Source organism: Xyrauchen texanus, chromosome 11 (assembly GCF_025860055.1).
Source record: "Xyrauchen texanus isolate HMW12.3.18 chromosome 11, RBS_HiC_50CHRs, whole genome shotgun sequence".
NCBI lineage: Eukaryota > Metazoa > Chordata > Actinopteri > Cypriniformes > Catostomidae > Xyrauchen > Xyrauchen texanus.
Genome location: NC_068286.1, coordinates 8,966,990 through 8,989,440, shown reverse-complemented (window position 1 = coordinate 8,989,440; position 22,451 = coordinate 8,966,990). Strand labels below are relative to the sequence as shown.

The following is a 22,451-nucleotide window of genomic DNA, read 5'->3' as shown; positions in this document are numbered from 1 at the left end:
GCGCTGGCTTATGAAGCCAAGGGCCTTCAATGCCCCTTATGCGTCAGAGCTCACTCTACGAGGAGCATGGCCTCCTCATGGGCGTGGTCGAGTGGGATACCCATTGAGGATATTTGTGCGGCGGCAGGCTGGGCCTCGCCTTCGACATTTATCAGGTTTTATATCCCACAGGTCCCCTCATTGCATTCCAATATTCTATCAGCCTGACTGTAGTATGGACTGGAGTACGTATATGCTGAGCATTATCTCCTCCCTTATAAGGTCCGTCTCTGACTGACTTAGAGGGTTTTTTATGCATATCAGTAAATTGAAAAATCAGTACATAAGATATGTGCTTGTGTTTTTACAATGAGCGCCCCACCATGGGCCACCTTGGGGCAAAGGCGCTCTGTATTATCCCATTATATAGCTCGCCGTTGGCCGGCTCGTTGAATAATCACTTTGCTTTAAGGCTCAGGCATCTGCCTCTGGCTTTATAGAGCGAAGTCAGCACGCATGGCGTTTTGCATGGTGTTCCCATAGCGTAAGCTACTTACGCAATAGGAGAGACCTCTCGAGAGGGAACGACTCGGTTACTAACGTAACCTCGGTTCCCTGAGAGGAGGGAACGAGTATTGCGTAAGCTGCCGTGCTTGTGCTTGGTCAGTCGATTGAACCTAAAGAACTCTCATGATGGGGCGCCTAATATATAGCCTTAGCCACGGCCATCTTGGCGGGCTCTGAGCGCGGGAAGCGTGCGCATTGGTTGCGCATTCAGAGTCGCCCCGTCATTGGTTCGAGCAAGTTGCCGCAGCACAGCCAATGACCGAGCTGCCTCGCTCATTGCTGTCTGCTGTGCAGCTGCAATGCGTTTTACATAAAGACTTCAATATTTCTCGAGAAACTGAGTTTTCCCATAGCGTAAGCTACTTACGCAATACTTGTTCCCTCCTCTCAGGGAACCGAGGTTACGTTAGTAACCGAATCGATTTATTTGCATTTTGTGCATTTTTAGAGTTATATGTTATATATGTTATAAAACATGATATAACATATACCGATATATATGTATATACTGTATAAGACTTGTACACACAAATTACAGAGGGAAAAAGATATTTACCAACCAATAGTTAACTTATATTACAGTCTGTCCATGTATTTAATATTTTCATGAATGCCGCAGTTCCATTGAGATAAAGTGGAGAGCATTACTTTATTTGAAAAGCAATTTCAACCAGACTAACTTTAAACCCATCTTAATTAAGTGTGCCATGATGTAAACCTATTGTTGATGAGCAGACACAAGCTGTATTGATGTGAGCAGGTTTTAAACATTCTGGAGATTGTAACCTTCGTCTTTACAACAACTTTCTGGATAGACAATCCATACAAAGAGACAGAATAACAGATAACTCTGTGAAATGGAAAGTCTTCATTTAAACCCAATTTAAGTCTGACCGCAATCAGAGAGGATGTCTATTTTGAACAAGAGTGCCACATTACAGAAAAAGAAAGAGAGTATTATAGAAAAGCGAGATTATCATGTCATTATCATGTTTTATGCAAAACACTTAAATACGTATGTTAGGTTTTACATGATAAAACGGGACAGGCCTATGTATTGTAACACATTACAGGAGTATTCCGGGTTCAATACAAGTTAAGCTCAATCAACAGCATTTGTGGCATAATTTTGATTATCACAAAAATGTATTTTGAAAAAAAGAAAAGCTAAAATTTAAATGACAGTGAGGCACTTACAATGGAAGTGAACGGGAGCTCATTTTTGAACGTTAAAATACTCACTGTTTCAAAAGTTTAGCCACAAGACATAAACGATATGCATTTAAAAATGATTTCAGTGTGATAAAATCACTTTCTAAACTTTAATGTGTAAAGTTATAGCCAATTTTACAACCTCGTTGCCATGCCGATGTAATGTAAACAAACCCTAAAATGACAGTAAATTGACTATTTACACAACTATACAGCTCAAATAATACATTAATTTTACAGAATAATAATCTTCACATTTCTGCCTTTAAACCCTCCAGAAATTGGCCACATTTACTAACATTGTAAGTGCCTCACTGTAACTTTTTTGGCGCCACTATAACTCCCTATTATTTGCAAATTGTAAATCATCATCTGAAATTCTTGCATGATCATAATTTCAGGTATCGTAAAGTGGTAGCGAACAACTGCACCAAGGGAGTTAAAGAGATGTATACTGCCAGGAAGCAGCAGTGCCCGAAACGCCCACCGCGAGGTTTAGTCCTGACGACTCGTGACGACAAACTCACCACCAAATTAGGCAGCAATGTCACCTTCCTGGTGCGACTAGAAGAGGTGAGATCCATCATGATTCTGATTAACTAAAATCTGACGCTAATAAAAGATTATTAGATTCACTGATCAGATAATGTAAGTGCAGCTTGACTAGAAGCTATAATTATGGGCTTGATATAAAGTCAAGACCTAAATTATAGAACAATAATTAGCCAATTGATGTGCTAAACTCCCTATTAGCAGATAATCATTGACCAGATATCAATTTCAAAGCAGTCGATTTGAAATTGTAAGACAATTATATCTGTTAACTAGAAAAGTATATTTTTAAGGGATAGTTCACCCAAAAAAAAAAAAATTATGCCATTGTTTGCTCACCCTCCAGTTGTTGCAAACACTTATGCAGGTTTTTTGCATTGAACAATCTGTTGAATTTGAAAGGTTCCAGATGCTTAGATGTTCAAAAATACACTATATCCAATACAAACAAGAAATACAACTGCATATTTATGTAAATTATTACTTAAAGCTGAAGTATGTAATGTGTGCGTCACTAGTACCACCAAACAGGATCAAAACTTGAATTAGAAGTAATGTGTCAGATGTGAGTACAAAGTATGTGTGCATCAGGTGCTTTGACACAAATGATTTCCACATTAATCTACCTGTGCATCCTCGCACAAGCCTCCTCATAAAGCTTCCTCTGTCCTCATTTCAGTCGTTATCATATAAACATGAGCTGGATGAATGTTTTATTTTATGCATATTGCTGTGTTTTTAGATGCTGTAAAAGAATGTCAATGGACAAAAACATTCTCGAGACACCAGCATTCTGTCTTATTCATTGCACTGCATCTTGCTTTTTTGGTCGGAATCAAGGTCAGAAATTAACCAGGGCTCAGGGCAAAAATGCCTAGTATTTATGTATGGTTATAAAAACATATGCCCTAACAATTCCCTCATAATGGTGAAAAAAGCCCTTAAAAATATTTCAAGGGGAAAATATTACCCCTTAATAGAAAAGTACATTTAGTAGAAATTTAATAAATTTAATAGAATAGTCTAAATAGCCTATTGTAGAAATGCTTTAGCCAATAGTTTCATGAATGCAATATATACTCAATAAAATAATAATAATAATAATAATAATAATAATAATAATAATAATAAGCCTGAGTTAGAATTAATCACTGGATTTCCCTAACTTTGCAAGGCTCGTGGAGTGGTGGTGGTGTAGTGGACTAAAGCACATAACTGGTAATCAGAAGGTTGCTGGTTCGATCCCCACAGCCACCACCATTGTGTCCTTGAGCAAGGCACTTAACTCCAGGTTGCTCCAGGGGGATTGTCCCTGTAATAAGTGCACTGTAAGTTGCTTTGGATAAAAAGCATCTGCCAAATGCATAAATGTGTCACCAAATATTAAAATATATTTTAAGTTTTGTTTGTTGCACTTAGTAGCAAGTCAATTAGATATCCACAAACAGAATTGTGCTTTCCTCTTTTTACTTTTTGTCGACAGAATTTCTGATTACAAAGTCCACACATATTTCTGCTAATTTCTTCTGTGCTTTCTGTACAGCTGTTTTCACATCTTTTTCCCGCCCTGGTCACTTTCATGTTGGTCAGACGATCTCTTCCTGTCTAAGTGGATGGTTTCTGGTCAGAATAAGCAGCAAAATGGACCAGACTTTATGCTGACCATCAAAACTACTCAATATCAAATGCTGTCCTAATATGGGACAGAAAGCTTTACCATATTTCACCAGCATTCTGATATGGGAAACTTTCTGGAATCCTCTCATCATTTTCTGCTCTCTGCTCTGAGCTGTACTGAAGATCTGTACCAGATGAGAAGGCTTCGTTCTCTACAGATGGTGTGGGGCGAGTCGGATACACATTACGAGCCTTCTGGGGATTAGCTTTTCATTGAGGTGCAATGCACACATGGCCACACATTTTTTTTTTTTACTCTGCCTCTCTGGGATTCGTACAGATACACACACACACACATCCTAGTTAAGTGTTTTTCCCCTGGCGTCTCACCACAGCAGAGTTGTCATATTACAGTATGATGAGATGAGGAAATGAGGGCTTATTCCTTTCATTAAGAGAGTGAGAGGTAGTAAGAGAGATAGATAGATAGATAGAGAGAGAGAGAGAGAGAGAGAGAGAGAGAGAGAGAGAGAGAGAGAGAGAGAGAGAGAGAGAGAGAGAGAGAGAATTGTCTTGAAAATAGTCTTAAAATTTAGAAAATTCTCCAGATGAGTTTCCACTTATTTATATTCATGATGGTCAGTGACCGGGCTGTTTCTTAGGCAAATCAAATGGACCTTAATATTTAATGTCATTGAGGTGCAACACAGGTTTGAAAAAAATGTGAGAAAGCAGCTCAAGGTTTTCGAGTCGACAGGAATGGGAGCAGGCACTGGTGTTAACTGTGAAGTGAGCGGCGCCCTGAGTCGGCTATCTGCGCATCAGCATCAAACTGGGCGGGCAGACCCGAAGGTGGCAGCCCAGTCGAGTCTTCCGCGTCAGATGCCGTGACGCTCTCTGATGCTGCAGCGACGTCACCTCGGACCCGGACGGATGCAAACGAGCGTGCTGGGGGGCAGGTGGTTCGTGGTGTTTTATCCAGCGAAGCTGTGACCGCTGAACTCCCCAAATTGTTTTAGCTTTTTAGTTTTTTCAACAATTAAATAAATATTATTATTGTTTTTCAATGCACAGATTTCATTGTAAGCTAATATAAACTAATATACAACATTAGATATTTGAGGAGATTTCTTAATTCAAGTAAATAGTAGCTGTGCTTGTCCTGCCCAGGAGAGTCACCAAGATAGCCACCAAGTGAACTTACTTACTTTCAAATAAATTTGTCTGAACTTCGTGAGTTCAACACACACACTTTCCATAACCTTGCTTCACTATACAAATTCTCACTTTGTTAATTCATCTCTCATTTTATACTCCCACAAATGTAGTTCTGATTTTCTGCACAAATTGGGGTGAAATATCTTAAAAGCCACCCGGTGCACAAACTCGCACAGAAGCATGCAGAGGTGGGCTGCTTTCACAGTCAGCAGTGCCTAAAAGCAAACAAACAGGGAAAAACAGACAGGCTTGGATTTGTCATTAGGCAGGGTATAAACAACCTCCCTTTCCTTCATGTGCTGCTAAATTAGTGTTTCAAATTAATATCCCAATAGCATTAGGCTACAATGTGCTAAAGGCAGAAAGAGAGAGAGAGTGATTTAAGAAAGTGTAATCACAGATTTGGGAAAAACGCATATTCACACACACACACACACACACACACACAGATTTGTGCGTAAGCTTCAGCGTACTTTCTCTCTCTGCAGGGGACACGACCAGATGTAAAACCTGAAGGGGTACAAGTGTGACAGGATGGTCAAGTTCAAGGATATGACTCGTCTCAACTTTCTCTCCTCTATTTCTATCTTTTGTAGGATTGTATGTGAATTGTGTAATCCCATATATTAAGCCAGGGGTGCCCAAACATTTACCTACAAAGTGCCAACAATCAAACTTGATTGAGTGGCATGGGCCAAAAGAGAACATTGTTGTAAAGGGATCAATGGAAAGGAAGCGGCGAGAACCGGCTTGACAATATAAATAATAGTTTTAATGACAAACTTAAACAAAAGACAAACACACACATGACAGACATGTCCGTAAACGATCTCTCTCTCTCCCGCACGATCCTCTGCAGTCGACCTTTATCCCTCTCGGGAGGCTTGATTAGCCTGATACGGGACCGGGTGTGTAGGATCACGACCCGGCCCCGCCCTCCACCCTGCCACAATTGTATTATAGAGTTATAAAATATATATTTATGTTTTACAAGTAAAACTACAACTCGCTTTTGGGGCCAACATATGGAAATTTCACTTGAAATCAGGTCAGCAGCACTTCCAGTTTTGGCCACAGGGGCAGTGGATCAAATTTATCTTAGCACAGACTAATTTCAACAACAGAACTTTCAACCTTCTGTCGCAGAATTAACAGGGTCAAGAGTGAGTACATTTTGACATTTTGTGTGTGTGTGTGTGTGTGTGTGTGTGAGTGTGTGGGTGTGTGTTTGTATGCATGAACTATCCCTTGTAGGAAGAGACAGGCCATTTTTGTAGATAAATGTATTGAAAAAATTTCAACACACAACATGGCTTTAGGAAAGGAAGTCCAACATTTCAGTAACATTTTTGTTTTATCATTTTTATTTTTTTTGGCAAATACATCACCTGGGTTTTACAACAGTCATTTCTTTAGATTTAACATTAGCCTGAATTAACCCATCTACTCCCTGCTCCCCATAGATATTCTATGGGTGTTAAACTGTCAAAGAGACAATAGGCCTTGTTTTACAGCAATCAATTATTTTGGAATGAACTACTGTAAGTGTGGAATTTGCAGTACTACTGTATAAATGTTGTTGTATAAGAGAAGACACAGATACATTTGCAACAAGCAGGTATATGTTCACAGCTCCCCATTAATTTGTATGGTATCTGCAAACAGTGACTTACTGTCAAAACAAATTTTATCTGACCACTATGCTCTCTACTATTGTAAAAATGTGGAGGTTTTTATCTCAGTAAATGAGATCTCTGCATTTGCTCCCTAGAAATTCTTGTTATGCACTGTGAAACCAGTGAGCAACGGCTGCTCAATATATTCACATGGCCAAAATGTTGACATGTATTCTTCAATCTCTCAAATCCCTTCAAATCTCATTTATGTACACACCAATACACAGATAACTACAACATATCAGTTTAAAAACCCAACAATGCATGAAAACCATCTTTACATGACATTTGAAATCATTGGGTTATTTTCTGCTTTTGATATCTACACTGGAACACGTTATCAGTCTGTAAGAAGGTCTGTAAATGTGTTTATATGGGGAGCAAAATCGGGGTAATGGACAAATATCTACATGTGCAATCAATTTTTGCTTGAACTGTTTATGACCTTACCTCCCTAAAGGAAAACCGTGACCACATGGCATTTACATACCCACATACTTTGTTGGCTTTTTAAGCATAATTTTGTGCATGTAAACACATTCAAAACTTTAGTAGTTTTCAAATTTAATTGAAAGCTACTATGAAGATATATGATAAACAACAAATGATGCCAAAAAAAAAAAAAAATTATAGAAAAAATTTAAAATGTAATGGATCAAAGACCTTGCTTGTGCTTGAACAAATGAAGATTTTAAGATGGATATTTCAGCTCTTTAGGCCCATACAATGCAAGTGAATGGTGACCAGATCTTAGAATCTTCAAAAGCACATTAAGGCAGCATAAAAGTAACCAGTTGTTAAATGTCTTCTGAAATTATATGATAGGTGTGGGTGAGAAACAATTCAGTATTTATGTCTTTTTTATGATAAATTGTCCTCTCTGCCCAGTAGGTGGCAATATGCATGAAGATTGTAAATCTTCCAAAATCAAAAGAAGAAGAATGTGAAACTGGAGTTCCCTTTACAAAAAGCTTCACTATGATGCTGCGCTGCTAAGCGCTATGGGGAACAATCCTAGTTGTGACCAAGCTGTGAATATGTGTGTGTAACACGTCAATGAACATTGACCGGAATTTATAGCCTCGGCTGATGTAATCATTAGATGCACCTGAGGCCAGGCTATAAATGGATGCGTCACCAAGTGTCATCAGATCCTCTTTTTTCAGAGCGATTCTGTGGCTGTGTGTTTCACAAACCCTGTCAAAACTTTCTTTCCTCTGTTAGGAGTTAGAATTTGTTAGGCAGTGTGCAGTGAACCGACATCTCAAGCTCATGTCTGAGACCTCTCGCGTTTTTGTGAGGACACTGCACAACCGTAGGGGTTCGGACAGACCCCAGTGCGGCGGCGTGGGTATTGCGTTCCCCATAGCGCTTAGCAGCGCAGCATCATAGTGAAGCTTTTTGTAAAGGGAACGTCTCGGGTTACATGTGTAACCCTTGTTCCCTAAAAAAAGCGGAACGAGATGCTGCGCTTCTTTGCCGCACTGAGACGTCCCAGGACTGCTCTTCAAATAGAAGTATCTGACGACAACTGGTGACGCATCCATTTATAGCCTGGCCACAGGTGCATCTAATGATTACATCAGCCGAGGCTATACATTCCGGTTAATGTTCATTGATGTGTTACACACACATATTCACAGCTCGGTCACAATAAGGATTGTTCCCCATAGAGCTTAGCAGCGCAGCATATCGTTCCGCTTTTTTCAGGGAACAGATTTAATTGTAAGCTAATATAAGCTTTGCAAACAACTTTAGAGATTTGAGGAGATTTCCTAATTCAAGTAAATAGTAGCTGTGCTTGTCCTGCCTAGGAGAGTCAGGAAGAAGGCCACCAAGTGAACGGACTTAAAATAAATTTGTCTGAACTTCCTGAGTTCAACACACACACACACACACACTGTCCATAATCTTGCGTACAAACGCCTTTTTTCCCCACAAATGTAGTTCTGATTTTCTGCACAAAGTGCCATGAAATATCTTAAAAGCCACCCGGTGCACTAACTCTCACAGAAGCGCGCAGAGGCGGGCTGCTTTCACAGTCAGCAGTGCCTAAAAGCAAACAAACAGGGAAAAAACAGACAGGCTTGGATTTGTCATTATGCAGGGTATAAACAACCTCCCTTTCCTTCATGTGCTGCTTATGCGGTGTTACAAATTAATATCCCAATAGCATTTGTCTACAATGTGCTAAAGGCGGAAAGAGAGAAAGGAGAGTGATTTTGGGAAGTGTAATCATGGATTTGGGAATATCACATATTCACACACATGCACACACATCTGTGCGTACACTTCAGCATTCCTTCTCTCATGGCAGGAGACTCCCATAACAGATGTAAAGCCTGAAGGGCTAAAAGTGTATCAGGGTGATCTAGTTCAAGGATTGGACTCATCTCAACTTTCTCTCCTCTATTTCTATCTTTTCTAGGATTGTATGTGAATTGTGTAATCCCATATACAGTATTAAGCAGATGAGAAGTTGATGATTTTATAACTGTTTTATTTTATTTATATACCTGCTTTTAGCTTATATGAATTGTGGAGGAATACCTGACAGCTGTCTCACTCACAACCATATATGAGTTGTATGTACTTTCATATTCCCTTCACAATACCAAAACTCATAAACAGTAATTATGATTGCAGTGGTATTATGATGAAAATTGTCTCATCAAGATATTTGAGATATTGAAAACAGTATTTCACTATAAGCTAAACCAATTAAACATTGGATATATGATATACAGGATACTTTATAAAAAAAAGTCATTTGGAAGTTTCGCTAAGGTGCTTGAAATATCCTACATTCTGAGAATTATTTTGATTGACTGACTGTTCTCTCTTTTAATAATAAATTTTTTTTTTTTTTAAATGTATAAAAAAAAAGCACACACACACACACACACACACACACACACACACACACACACACACACACACACACACACACATGTTGTGTTTCCATGTTTTATGGGGACTTTCCATAGACATAATGGTTTTTATACTGTACAAACTTTATATTCTATCCCCTAAACCTAACCCTACCCCTAAACCTAACCCTCACAGAAAACTTTCTGCATTTTTACATTTTCAAAAAACATCATTTAGTGTGATTTATAAGCTGTTTTCCTCATGGGGACCGACAAAATGTCCCCACCAGGTCAAAAATTTCGGGTTTTACTATCCTTATGGGGACATTTGGTCCCCACAAAGTGATAAATACACGCTCACACACACACACACACACACACACGTAAACAGTATATAGGGGTTTAAATGTAAAAAAAATGTAAATACTTTTTTATATACTTATTGCATACTAATATCAATACACATTAGTTTTATTAGTAACACTTTGACATAAGTGAAAAGATTACATTTTGAATGAACTCGACGTTGTGTCGATGAGTTGACACTAGGGGTTCACGCTTGGGAGCCCAGACATCTCTGATCTTTGTGAAAAGGCCAATGAGAATTGTCGTGTGGAATTTGCATGCCACTCCCCTGTACCTTTCTTCCCGGAAGTGCACGATGAGCTCACGTGATAGCGGCGGGCACCTTTTACTGCCCATCCTCTCTCACTACCCTCGACGATGTGTCTGCCAGGGGGTGCTTGGCGACTCCCCAGGTTGGGAAGGCGTTTGGGGTGCACCTGTGCCCGCAGAGAACCACCACCTGGCGGAGTCACCACTCTCACAACTGAGCTTACAGTGACACTGGACAGGCCGCCTCCGCCCTGCACGCCACAGCTCTCCTGCAAGTGCACCAAGCCGAGGCGCTCAAATAACTGCACGAGGGTAGTTCTGATCCGAGATTGATGCAGGAGCTGTGCTCGGTGACCGATCTCTCCCACCGAGCGATGATGGTCACGGCGTTGGTCTCTCGGGCAGGCGATGTCTACCTTATTGGTTCAGAAGCTTGGTCGAACCAGGTTGGCCTATTCGGCCATATCAAAGATGATTTCGCCCAGCAATTCCTAGTGGTTAAAATGCAGGCGGGGATCATAAAACACATCCTACACCGGCGTGACGCAATGTCTCACACCCCCGTCGGTTTGTCATCAAGGGCGTCCCCCTGCGGCAGCAACACTGGCTCCCACACAGCCCGCCCCAGTAGGCTGGACGCGGCGTCGAGCCACCCGCAGAAAGCAGATGCTACCCGTCTCATGGCCGGTTGCCAAGAACCCAAGAAAGGCTTCAAAGCATTTCCAGTCCAGGAAGTATGAGATCCGCTGCACAGGAGCTGGTAAGAGCACCACTCCTTCCCCCGGTAGAGGGCCGGGTGGAGGTTCTTTAATTTCCTTTTCTTATTCCATCTCATGCCCCAAGGGCCTCGGTATCCACATTCTAAGAAAAGAGCAGTTTTCTAATTTCCTGGGGCTCACAGTCAGTGTCCCCGGCCATCTTTATCACGACCACCAGACACCGTTTCTCTCAATGGCAGGCATGGCGCCTCGGAGACAACTATCTCGACGACTGGCTACTTCTAGCACATGCTGTGTGTGCACAGGGACCTGGTGCTCAGGCACCTCAGCCGGCTGGAGCTTTGGGTCAACTGGGAAAAGAGCAAGCTCACCCTGGTTCAGAGCATCTCTTTTCTCAGTGTGGAGTTAGACTCAGTCTCAATGACAGCACGCCTCAGCAATGAGTGCTGAAATGTCTGCGTACACCAATGAAATCCTTTCAGATGCTCCTGGGGCATATGGCATCCTCAGTGATGGTCTCCCCACTCGGGTCGATGCATATGAGACCACTTCAGCACTGGCCTCAGACCCGAGTTGAGAGACAAACATCGCGCCACGGCACACAACGCGTTCTCGTCATGCAGGCTTGTTGCCGTCTGTTCAGCCCCTGGTCAGACCTAGCAGTCCTATGGGCAGGAGTTCCCCTAGGCCAGGTCTCCAGGCATGTAACAATAGAGAGAAGGCTATAGCTGGGCCAGCCAGTCCTTAAACTTCTGAGCCCAAGGTGTAGGGGACTGTAGGGGACTGCTTCATGCCTGTCAGTGTGTTGGGGGTAGTTACGCGACGGCTTGCTGCGCTGGCTACGAGGCACACAGAGTTCTGCCCGTCTCGCACCGCCAGTCTGCGTAACTCGGTTCAGCTCTTGTGGCGTTTTCCATTGGGATCCCTAGTGTCAACTCATCGACACACATCGAGTGAGTGACAGATAGGGAACATCATGGTTACTGATGTAACCTCCATTCCCTGATGTAGGAAATGAGACGTTGTGTTCCCCTTGTCACAACACTGAACCAACCGCTGAAATGGCCGATTCTTTGGCTCGGCTCCTCAGTGCAAAATCTGAGTGTGTGTTTTCAAGCGACACTCCTTTTATACCCATATGTCCGGGGGAGTGGCATGCAAATTCCACATGCCAATTCTCATTGACCTTTCTCAAAGATCAGAGATTTCTGGGCTCCCAAGAGTGAACTCCTAGTGTCAACTCATCGGCACAACGTCTTGTTCCCTCCATCAGGGAACAGAGGTTACATCATTAACCAAGATGTTTATTGCTATGCCACTTTTGCTGTAAACAGTGTGCATGTTTCAAAACAGCGCCATAACTAGACCCTGGCTGATAGGTCTGAAGCCCCAGATTTTTTGTTAATGGCCCTGAATGTGTGTGTGTGTGTGTGTGTGTGTGTGTGTGTGTGTGTGTGTGTGTGTGTGTGTGTGTGTGTGTGTGTGTGTGCTTAAAAACATTAAAATAAAAAAAAGTAAGGCTTAATGTTCATTATATCAGTGTACAAAAGAAACAAGACAGGCTGCAATTATGGCTTCAAATGTAAATTAATTTTGATCTGTGAGCCCAGCTTGCATTAATTGACAGTTCACACTTTGACTTTTAATTGCTATTCGTGCTCAAGATCATCAGACACGTTACGAACGCCTCGAGTGGGAGCTTTCTATTTTCTCTCACGTTGGTTCAGCTTTTCTGTATCAGTGGCACTGAGGTTTTATTATGCAAGCCTTATTTCTAAATATATAATCTATAAGCCTCATTTCTAACCTTCATTTGTTTTTAACAATCCACACACCAAGTAGATTTTAATTCATGCACCAGTCAACTTGTTTGGTTCTTCAGGTTTTGTCAGGAGTCAGTCGGCTACATGGGAATAAAGAATGTTTATTGCAAGGACATTTCCTCAAATGTAACTGAACAGAACAGAACAGAACAGAACAGTGAGCTATAAGCCTAAATAGCACAATACAAAGGTTTTAAAATGATAAATCTCACGTTAAAGTCAAACAAAAAGGATCAAACTGTCACTGCCTGTTTATGTGCTCTGCCCGTGCTGAGGTAAAAGGTTAAGCTGCTGTGTTTAAATAGCCTCTTTGGGGAGCCTTGGTTTTTAAATGGTTTATAATGAAATTACATTGAACTTGTCTAATTTTTGTACTTTAGTCTGTACAATGTCTTACCATTTATTAAGCGTTTAAACTTTGCTTTGTTGAAAACAACCTGGAATAATGAAACCCAATGCAGGTGTTTTGAGATGCATTTATAAAAAAACTTACTCAGTGATCCCACAATGGCATTTTATTGCCAAGTAAAAAATAAATAAAAACAAAAGTACAAATGACAAGAATTAAGTTGTAGCATTATGATATTCGAATGAGAATAAGTAAAAATTATTAGAATAAAGTCATAGCATTTTGAAATTGTTGTCATTATAATTTGAGAATAAATACAAAATTATTAGAATAAAGTCATTGCATTTTGAAACTGAAGTCAAAATATTTTGAAAATAAAGTAGAAATTATTAGAATATAGTCATTACGAGAATAAAGTAATATATTAGCAGTGTTGGTTAACATTATTTTAAAGTAACTTGTTGCATTACTCCTAAACAAAGTAATTTAATTTTTTTATGGAAAGTAAAGCATTACTTTTGCATATTTTTTTCTCACAGCCACTTTTTCTTCTGCTATGCTATGATTCCATACAAATAAGCCATGTATGGAATCCTTGGCATACAAGAGACATTACAGGTCATGCTAGTAAACTTCCCTTTGCCTTTGAAGGAATGCAATGTGAAGGTTGTACAAAGTGACATTTATTTTTGAACAACGCTATCAAAGTGAGTATCAGGCACAACAGCGCAGCTAGAAAACAGGCCGCCATCTTGATTGTTTTGGTTGGATAGATCACATGACTAATAATGCGTCATCGTTTTCCAAAGCATCCATTTTCACAGCCACACTATAATGCGAAAAGCTTTTTCAAATTTATGCACTTTTATGTGCAAATTTATGTGCGTTTTCAAAAAGCTCAGAGAGAAAAAGATGCATTTTCAAAAGAAAACGTATTAGTGTGAACTAGGCCTGAGCCTATATCTCACGACTCCCTTGAAAAACACCTCATGTACTAATCCACACTTCGTTCAGCTTACAAAAACTTACCGCAAATTCAGCTTGGTTACATAGCCAAGTTATTTCCCTGGTTAGTGATGTTGTATGTAAAGACCCAGACACTCCACTTTGCTGTTGTCCACCACATCACTTTGATGTTACTTTCCTTTTGATTTATTCTCAAATATTATGAATTTAATCTCATGCTGCTTCAAATTTCTTCTCGTTATTTTTTTACTTTATTCACAAAATATGACAATTCCAAATTCAAATAGTTAAATTACTTAGATTGTATTGTTAGCGTTAGTTTCTGCGCAATTATCAAATGAGAAGAAATGTTTGAATTTTCTCTTTGATCTGCAATTTAAAATCAAAACATGTTTGATCCAATTATTGTGTGCCTGACATTTGCTCAAATAAAGTTCTGAACTGGTTTCAGTGTTGTGCACTTAATATAGACCCTAATTGTTATTTGAAAGGTAGGGTGGACACATTTTTTAAGTCATAGAAGGAAGTATTCTTCTTATTTTTATATTTTATATGCCCTGTGTGCTAAGCCCTTGATGTTGCTGAAGTCTAGCAACGCCCCGGTTTCAATGTATCAATGTCACACATTTTTGCTTGTGATTAGTGACCAAATGATGCAGAATTGTATATTTTTCTCTAAAACTGAATTACTCCAAGGCTGAAAACATCTGGGTTACTGGTGTACTGTTCCCTGATGGAGGGAACAAGATGTTGTGTCCATGTAGTGACACTAGGGGTTCGATCTTGAGAACCAAATCTCAATGCCATTTCTATTTTAAGCAAAGGTGATTGGCTCTCGATTGAACCCCAAGTGTCACTACATCGACACAATGTCGAGTGAGTGACAGACAGACAGGGAACAGTTATTAAGTTATTAAGGGAGGTGCTAAAGGGCTGCTGTATTAATTGCACTGGGCTCTGTGTGTTGTGTTTAGGGGGACTCCATGAGGACAAACATTCAGCTGGACTTTGGAGATGGCACAGCGGTTTCCTATTCGAACCTAAGCTGGACGCAAGAGGGCATCAGACATATGTACCGCAGTGCTGGTATTTTCAGAGTATCAGCGATGGCGGAGAACAGCCTCGGGTTCGACGTGTCTTCACTCTACCTGCATGTGACATGTAGGTGTTTTTTTTTTTTGTTTGTTTTTTTTTTACAGGAATTAAGGATGTGATTTCAAATGCTTTATGATATGAATTAACTTTTTATTAGCTTATAATTTACCTTTAAAACATTCTTCATATGCAGAGGTATCCAAAATAACTGATTAATCTGAGTATTTTTATTGCATTTGTCAAAATTTGTAAAACAAATATAGTCATCTATGAGGTCATTCTGCTTTCGAAGGGTTATTTAAATGTATTAAAAAAACTGGCTTTTTAGATGTTATTTTACAGGATTATCTGTCACGCCTAATTATGAAGCAATGTAAATATGTTTACATCAAATAAGCCAGTATCTTCTTTAGTATCAGTTTCTTTAGTAAATCTCTAATTTGCCAAGCTAAATTATAGTGGCCACGCAGATAATAAAGTCTCATGATTGAAAGAAAACACTGATAAAGTGTTCACCCGCATTTTTTCTTGTTTAATTTTCTTATTTCTTATTATTTACTCTCACCCTCATGCCATCCAAGTTGTATATATTTTCTTTCTTCTGCAGAACAAAAACAAAGATTTTTAGAAAAATGTCTTAGCTCAAGTTGGTCCATAAAATGCAAGTGATGGTGATCAGACATTTGTAGCTCCAGAAATCACATAACGGAAATATAAAAGTAATCCATATGACTCTGTTATAACAACTTAGTTGTTAAATCTATATCTTCAGAAGCGATATACAGGTGAAACTCGAAAAATTAGAATATCGTGCAAAAGTTCATTAATTTCAGTAATTCAACTTAAAAGGTGAAACTAATATATTATATAGACTCATTACAAGCAAAGTAAGATATTTCAAGCCTTTATTTGATATAATTTTGATGATTATGGCTTACAGCTTATGAAAACCCCAAATTCAGAATCTCTAGAACACAAGTTAAGATTTTTAGAAGAATATCTCAGCTCTGTAGGCCCACATAAATGCAGCATAAAAGTAATCCATAAGACTCCAGTGGTTAAATCCATGTCTTCAGAAGTGATATGATAGATGTGGTTGAGAAATAGATCAATATGTATGTCCATTTTTCCTAGAAATTATTCACCTTGCCCAGTAGATTGCGATATCCATGAATGATGATCTGATCAACAATGTTAATTCCATTTCTAAAAAGGTATTTTCTAGTACTCGTAGTAGTTCTACAATTAAAAATGCAGCTCCCAAAATCACCATAAATTCTGGTGTGAGCATGCTCCCCTTTGACCCCCCTGAAAAAAGATACACTCTTTTATTTAAATGGACAGTTCAGCCAAAAATGGTAATCCTCTTAACATTTACTCACCCTCATGTCATCCCAGATGTGTATGACTTTCTTTCTTTTGCTGAAAACAAACAATGTTTGTAGATGAATATCTCAGCTGTGTTGGTCTATTTATTTCAAGTGAATGGTGGCCAGAATTTTGAAGCACCAAAAGCACATAAAGGCATCCTACATGTAATCCATAAAACTCCAGTGGTTAAATCCATGTATTCAGAAGCAGTATGATTGATATTGGTGAGAAACTGATCAATATTTAAGCTCTTTTCACTTAAAATTCTCCACTCTACCCAGTAGGTGGCGATATGCATGAATAATCTTAATTGCCAAAAACAAAAGAAGAATATTAAAGTGAAAGTGGAGATTTATTGTTAAAAAAAAAAGACTTAAACATTGATCTGTTTCTCACCCATACTGATCACATCGCACCACTGGAGTTGTATGGATATATGTTATGCTGCCTTTATATGCTTTTTTTTTCCTGTGCAACATTCCCTTGCATTGAATGGACCAAACAGAGCTGAAATATTCTTCTTAAAATCTTTGTCAGTGATCTGCAGAAGAAAGAAAGTCACACACATCTGGGATGGCATGAATTACAATTCCATGTTAAGTTGAACTATTACTTTAACAGGGAGCCTGTGCTCCAGTACTGATTAAAGAATAGAAATGTCCCTAGTGTGGTCTGTTGCATATTCTGCTTACATTCGCCTTTCACTGCCCTGGTTTTGGTGTCTTGTAGTACTCACTGTGTGTGTGTGTGTGTGTGTGTGTGTGTGTGTGTGTGTGTGTGTGTGTGTGTGTGTGTGCACGCGCATTTCAGGCCCAGTGGAGCATATTCAGCTTTTGGCACCATATGTGGTCATTAAGAATAAGGAGGTGAACCTGACGGCAGTGGTCTGGCCTTCTCACTTCAGAACGCTCACCTACTTCTGGTGGCTGGGGAACAACACGGAGGTACAAGCAGCACCTAATTACATATTTTTTGCCTCTCATTATGGTTCCAAGGCCTCCGAGGCATTTTAGTATAGAAGATAATCAGAACATGAGATGTCTCATAAATTCCATAAAATGAGAATTCCTGCTTGTTTTTGCATCGTATTTTCATTTTTTGGGTTTAGCCGATTATCACGCTGGACAGCAGCATCTCCTACACGTTTAGCACTGAGGGTATGATCACCATAACAGTTCAGGTCTCGTCAAGTGACTCCATACTACAAGACACCAGAACCATCGCAGTACAAGGTGAGTGAACACGTTCGTCCAACACTGTGACAGGTATGACTCACTGGAATTTCAGATTTGTGACCTGCTCCATCATTTTAAGTCACTTTGACCCAGAAACACATTTTGAGTTTTATGCATTAAAGTAAAAAGCTTCATTGCAGAGGTTTAATCATTTAAATGTTGGCTAAGACATTCCATTTTACTTTAGTGCACAAAACTCTAAATGTGTTTCTCGGTCAAAGTGACTTAGAATGGTGGAGCTGGTCACATTATGTTAAGTGTTTGCATTGACAGTAGTGTTGAACGTTGGGCTGATTCTGCACAAAAGGGTGCAATTTTGTTTAATTTTGCTTGTACAAGTCAAAAAGAAATGGTGTTCGCAACCCATATTACCTCTGTAAAGTAATGTCATCGTGAGTTAAAGGATATTTGCGAAAGAGAAAAAAATTTGGGAATTGATTGGATTCTGAAAAGTGGTTGTTTCCTACCAAAATGGATGCCTGACCTGTATGTGAGTTTGCTGCAACAATGTCTAAATAGCTATATGGCTATTAGTTATCATTATCAATAGCCTGTCCTATTGAAAACTAAATAAAGTCTTTTAAGTGTTAGTTATTTGATGGATGCATTATGCTAAGCTAATAATTGTTTATGCATTGATTTGTATAACATATGTTATTTATATGTATCACAGTGAGGAGATTTTTTTCTTCCATGGCAACACTGATCTATATATAAATATAAATAACTCTAACCTTGATTGAAAGTATTATCGCAGCTTTCGGAGCATTCAGAATGAAAGGAAATTGTCTCTTGACATTGCAAGCTAGTCATAAAAACTCCCTTCTGGCAACAGCCAAATAGAATGTAATCATTTTTGTGATCAGTACTAACCTTTCCATACCTGTCAGTAATGATAACTCCGTTACAGCTCGACTAAATCATCTGGAACAAATCATAGCAGATAGAAGGGGGTTGGGCATCTTATGGGAGAAAGAATTAAGGGTCTCTCTCTCTCTCTCTCTCTCTCTCTCTCTCTCTCTCTATCTCACGCTCTCTGTCTCTTTCTTTCTCTCTCTTTCTCTCTGTCTCTTTCTGTTTCTCTCCTTCCCTCGGCCTGTGACAGAATTCTTCAAATCACTTCTTTTATCCTTCTCACCTAATCTGGATGAGGCCAACCCCGACATGCCTGAATGGAGACAGGATGTTGGTCGGGTAATTAAGAAGGCTGTTCTCCAAGTGAGTGGGAATTTATTCCATCCGTCTTCTTTTTCTCGCTGTCTTTGTCTGGCTGTTTTCTGTAACTCCCAGAGTCTTTTTGCTTTACAGGTCTCTTCCGTATTCTCTTTTACTGCAAAAAGTAATTTGCTTGGTCATTACTTTGGTCTTATTGTCCAGTAAAACAAATAAAATAAAATAAACATATTTAAAGGGAAAGTTCATGCCATCCCAATATGTGTGTGCCTTTATTTCTACACATACAAATAATAATAAAAAATATTTTAACAAGAATATCTCAGCTATATTGGCCCATACAATGCAAGTGAATGGTGGCCAAAATGTTGAAGCTCTAAAAAGCACATAAAGGCAGCATTAAAGTAATACACAAGAATCCAGTGGTTAAATCTATATCCTGAGATGCGATGTGATAGATGTTGGTAAGAAACAGATCAATATTTAAGTAGATTACTATAAATTCTCCTCCCTGCCCAGTAAGGGACAATATGCACGTAGAATGCAAAACGGCAAAAAAAAAATGTGAAAGTGAAAGTGGAGATTGATAGTAAAGAGGACTAAAACATTAATCTGTTTCTCACCCACACCTATTGAAAAATACAATCAATCTGTTCTCTGAAAACAAGTACTATCATCTTTTACTTCTTAAGTAAATGAATCTATTAATTAAGAAAACAAGACAAAAGCACTCATTAAGAAAACAATTTTGAGCAGTTTACTTCTGACATCTCTATGTCTCTCAGGAGTTTCTCATTTCACAGAGGGGTCAATGAGTACAAGTGTGTTTGAAGATCATATAAACAACCTGCAGCACTGGTAGCACCTCTGCAGTGTGTGTGCATGTGTGGGGTTTATTTAAATGTCAGCTGACAACAGCACTGATTCGCACTCTTGAGAATCTCAGCTCCGCTCTGTGCTGACAGGGAGGTTGAACACACTGCTGGTCAATATATTGACACTTACACACATGCTCTCAAGTGCACATACACATTTACAGTACTAGGAATGTCAGTCCAACACTAGGATCATTGCAGCTCAATATCAATGTCCTTAAAAAGAAATGGCATAGGATCCTTGTGGTTTGATCAATTTTGGTCAATAATGACCAATTTTTTCAATATTAGATTAACCATTTCTTTAAAAAAATCCACCTGATAATGAGGACAGAATATAAAGCGGTGCACAAAAAATAAAAAACAACTATGGATCTCACATCTGCCTCTTAAGCACCTCGACAACACTCGCTCAGTCTTCTCCACTTATGCTTTCTCACACATTCTCCTCCAGCCTGGCTTCCTGTCCTCAGATCCCCTGGCTCACCTGGTATAACAGGATTAACCTGAAGTGAAAGTGTACTATTCCAACTTTTTCCCTTTGTTTCAACATCAAGTTCATAGCCTAATGGCTCAGCATCGAGCCCTCATGATAAAGTGACTCACTTTTTCCACTCCTTTCATTTATCCTCTCATACATGCCATAGAGCCCTAGAGGCAGAGATACACTTTAACCACACTGTTGCTGATAAACAGCTCAGTGTATTAAAAATGGAGAGAGAGGGAGTAGGAGGGAATACTCAAAGTCAAGGTCCATTTAAGACGCCTGTTTGAGGCAATGGGCAGGCAAGACGAATGGGGGTGGGTGTCTGTTCTGGTGCACCAGGGCGATAGCGGTATAACAGCCTGAGAGGAAAGGGTTTCAGTAGTAGAGTTTAGAGGCAGTGTCAGTCATACAGACTCAACAGAATGTATGCCATAAACACCTTGACATTGAAAGCAATACAAATGCTGTGTTTTCTGCACCACTATTCAGCGGTCAACCTGCTCATAGAATCATGTTACTATACGTACATTTTTGCTAATTGTTTTTTAACATGGCTCATTTTATATACCCTGGCATTTCCCTGGGGAAATAACACTAGAGGTGCTAAAACAAAAAGGACATTCCCTTTCACATAAATGATGACTAATTGCAGATAATCTACTCATAAACACTTGTTTTTCACCCTGTTACTCACACAATGCTATTTTGGGACTTTAAGACACTTTTACTGTAGCACATGGCTTGTAAGGTGATACAATATAACATTTGGTTTACATAGCAAACTACATGTTCAAATTGCACAGTAGCTCAACCAGTAGAGCGTTGCTCTTGCAATGCAAAAGATTGGGGTACGAGTCTTGAAGAGCACACCAGTTTATTTGCTCTTTATTACACTATCGGTTATGAGATTTTTTATGAGATTAGGCTCACGGCAGTATATGTATACATACATACCCATAAAGACCACATTAGACCTCAGTAGACCTCATCAGACAATATAGATACAGCATCAGACTCCACAGAGACCACAGAAAACATGAGACCATAAGACCTTATCATATCCCCTCAAGGCCACATCAGAAGCCTATAGACCCGATCAGAACGTATAGTGATCACATCTTACCTCTTTAAGTTCACATTAAACCCAAGTAGACATATTCTGACCCCTAGAGACCTCACTGTACATTGTCAGAGACCCCCCCAAAAACCATTTAAGACTCCTTTAGACCTCATCAAACCCTATCAAACATCCCATTAGACCCCATCAGATCTCCTAAAGACAAAATTAGACCCCAAAAGACCTAATCAGCCAGCAAATAGACCACTTAAGAACTTAAAAGATGACATGAGACCACATAGAGACCACTTTAGACCCCATAATACCCCAACAGACCCAATTAGACACTTTCAGACCCCATAGAGACCACATTACCTCATTAGACATCATCAAATCCCCCTAAAGACCCCATAAGACCTCCTCAGACCCCCTAGAGACCAAATTAGACCCCCTAAAGACCACATTAGACCCCAATATATCTATTCAGACTGCATACAGGCCACATAAGAACCCATAAAAACCACAATAGACCTCATCAGACTCTTTTGAGACCACTTCAGACCCCTATAGACACCATCAGGCCACATAGAGACCACATCAGACTTCTTTAACACCACATCAGACCCTAATAGACCCCATTAGATACCTCAAGCCCTCATAGAGACCACATCAGACATTATAAGACATCATCAGACAACATAATACCTCATCAGACCCCTTGAGATCACATCAGACCCCAATTGACAGTGTCAGCTTACATTTAGATCACAAATGAACCCATAGAGACCACATCAGGCCCCCATAAACCTTATCAGACTGCCTATTATCCACAAAAGACCTCATTAGACCTGTAAAGCATTTGCATTATAGAGGAGAGGCAATATTACACATAGCTGAGTAGGAATTGACTTAAATATCAAAAGATGAACAATGCAGACAATAGAGACAACAGATGTCTAAACAACTTTTTAAAAACAACTTTGTCCTCGACTACC

At 39.5% G+C, this 22,451-nt stretch overlaps 1 protein-coding gene across 1 annotated transcript in view; it reads left to right on the top strand.

Moving 5' to 3' along the window:
- Positions 1-22,451, top strand: part of LOC127651440 (VPS10 domain-containing receptor SorCS3-like) — a 349,046-nt gene that overhangs the window by 309,586 nt on the left and 17,009 nt on the right. The window contains exons 18-22 of the mRNA XM_052137262.1: positions 2,160-2,331; positions 15,138-15,324; positions 17,440-17,573; positions 17,738-17,861; positions 18,970-19,082. Of these exons, the coding sequence (XP_051993222.1) occupies positions 2,160-2,331; positions 15,138-15,324; positions 17,440-17,573; positions 17,738-17,861; positions 18,970-19,082 (730 nt within the window). The remainder of the gene's footprint in view (positions 1-2,159; positions 2,332-15,137; positions 15,325-17,439; positions 17,574-17,737; positions 17,862-18,969; positions 19,083-22,451) is intronic.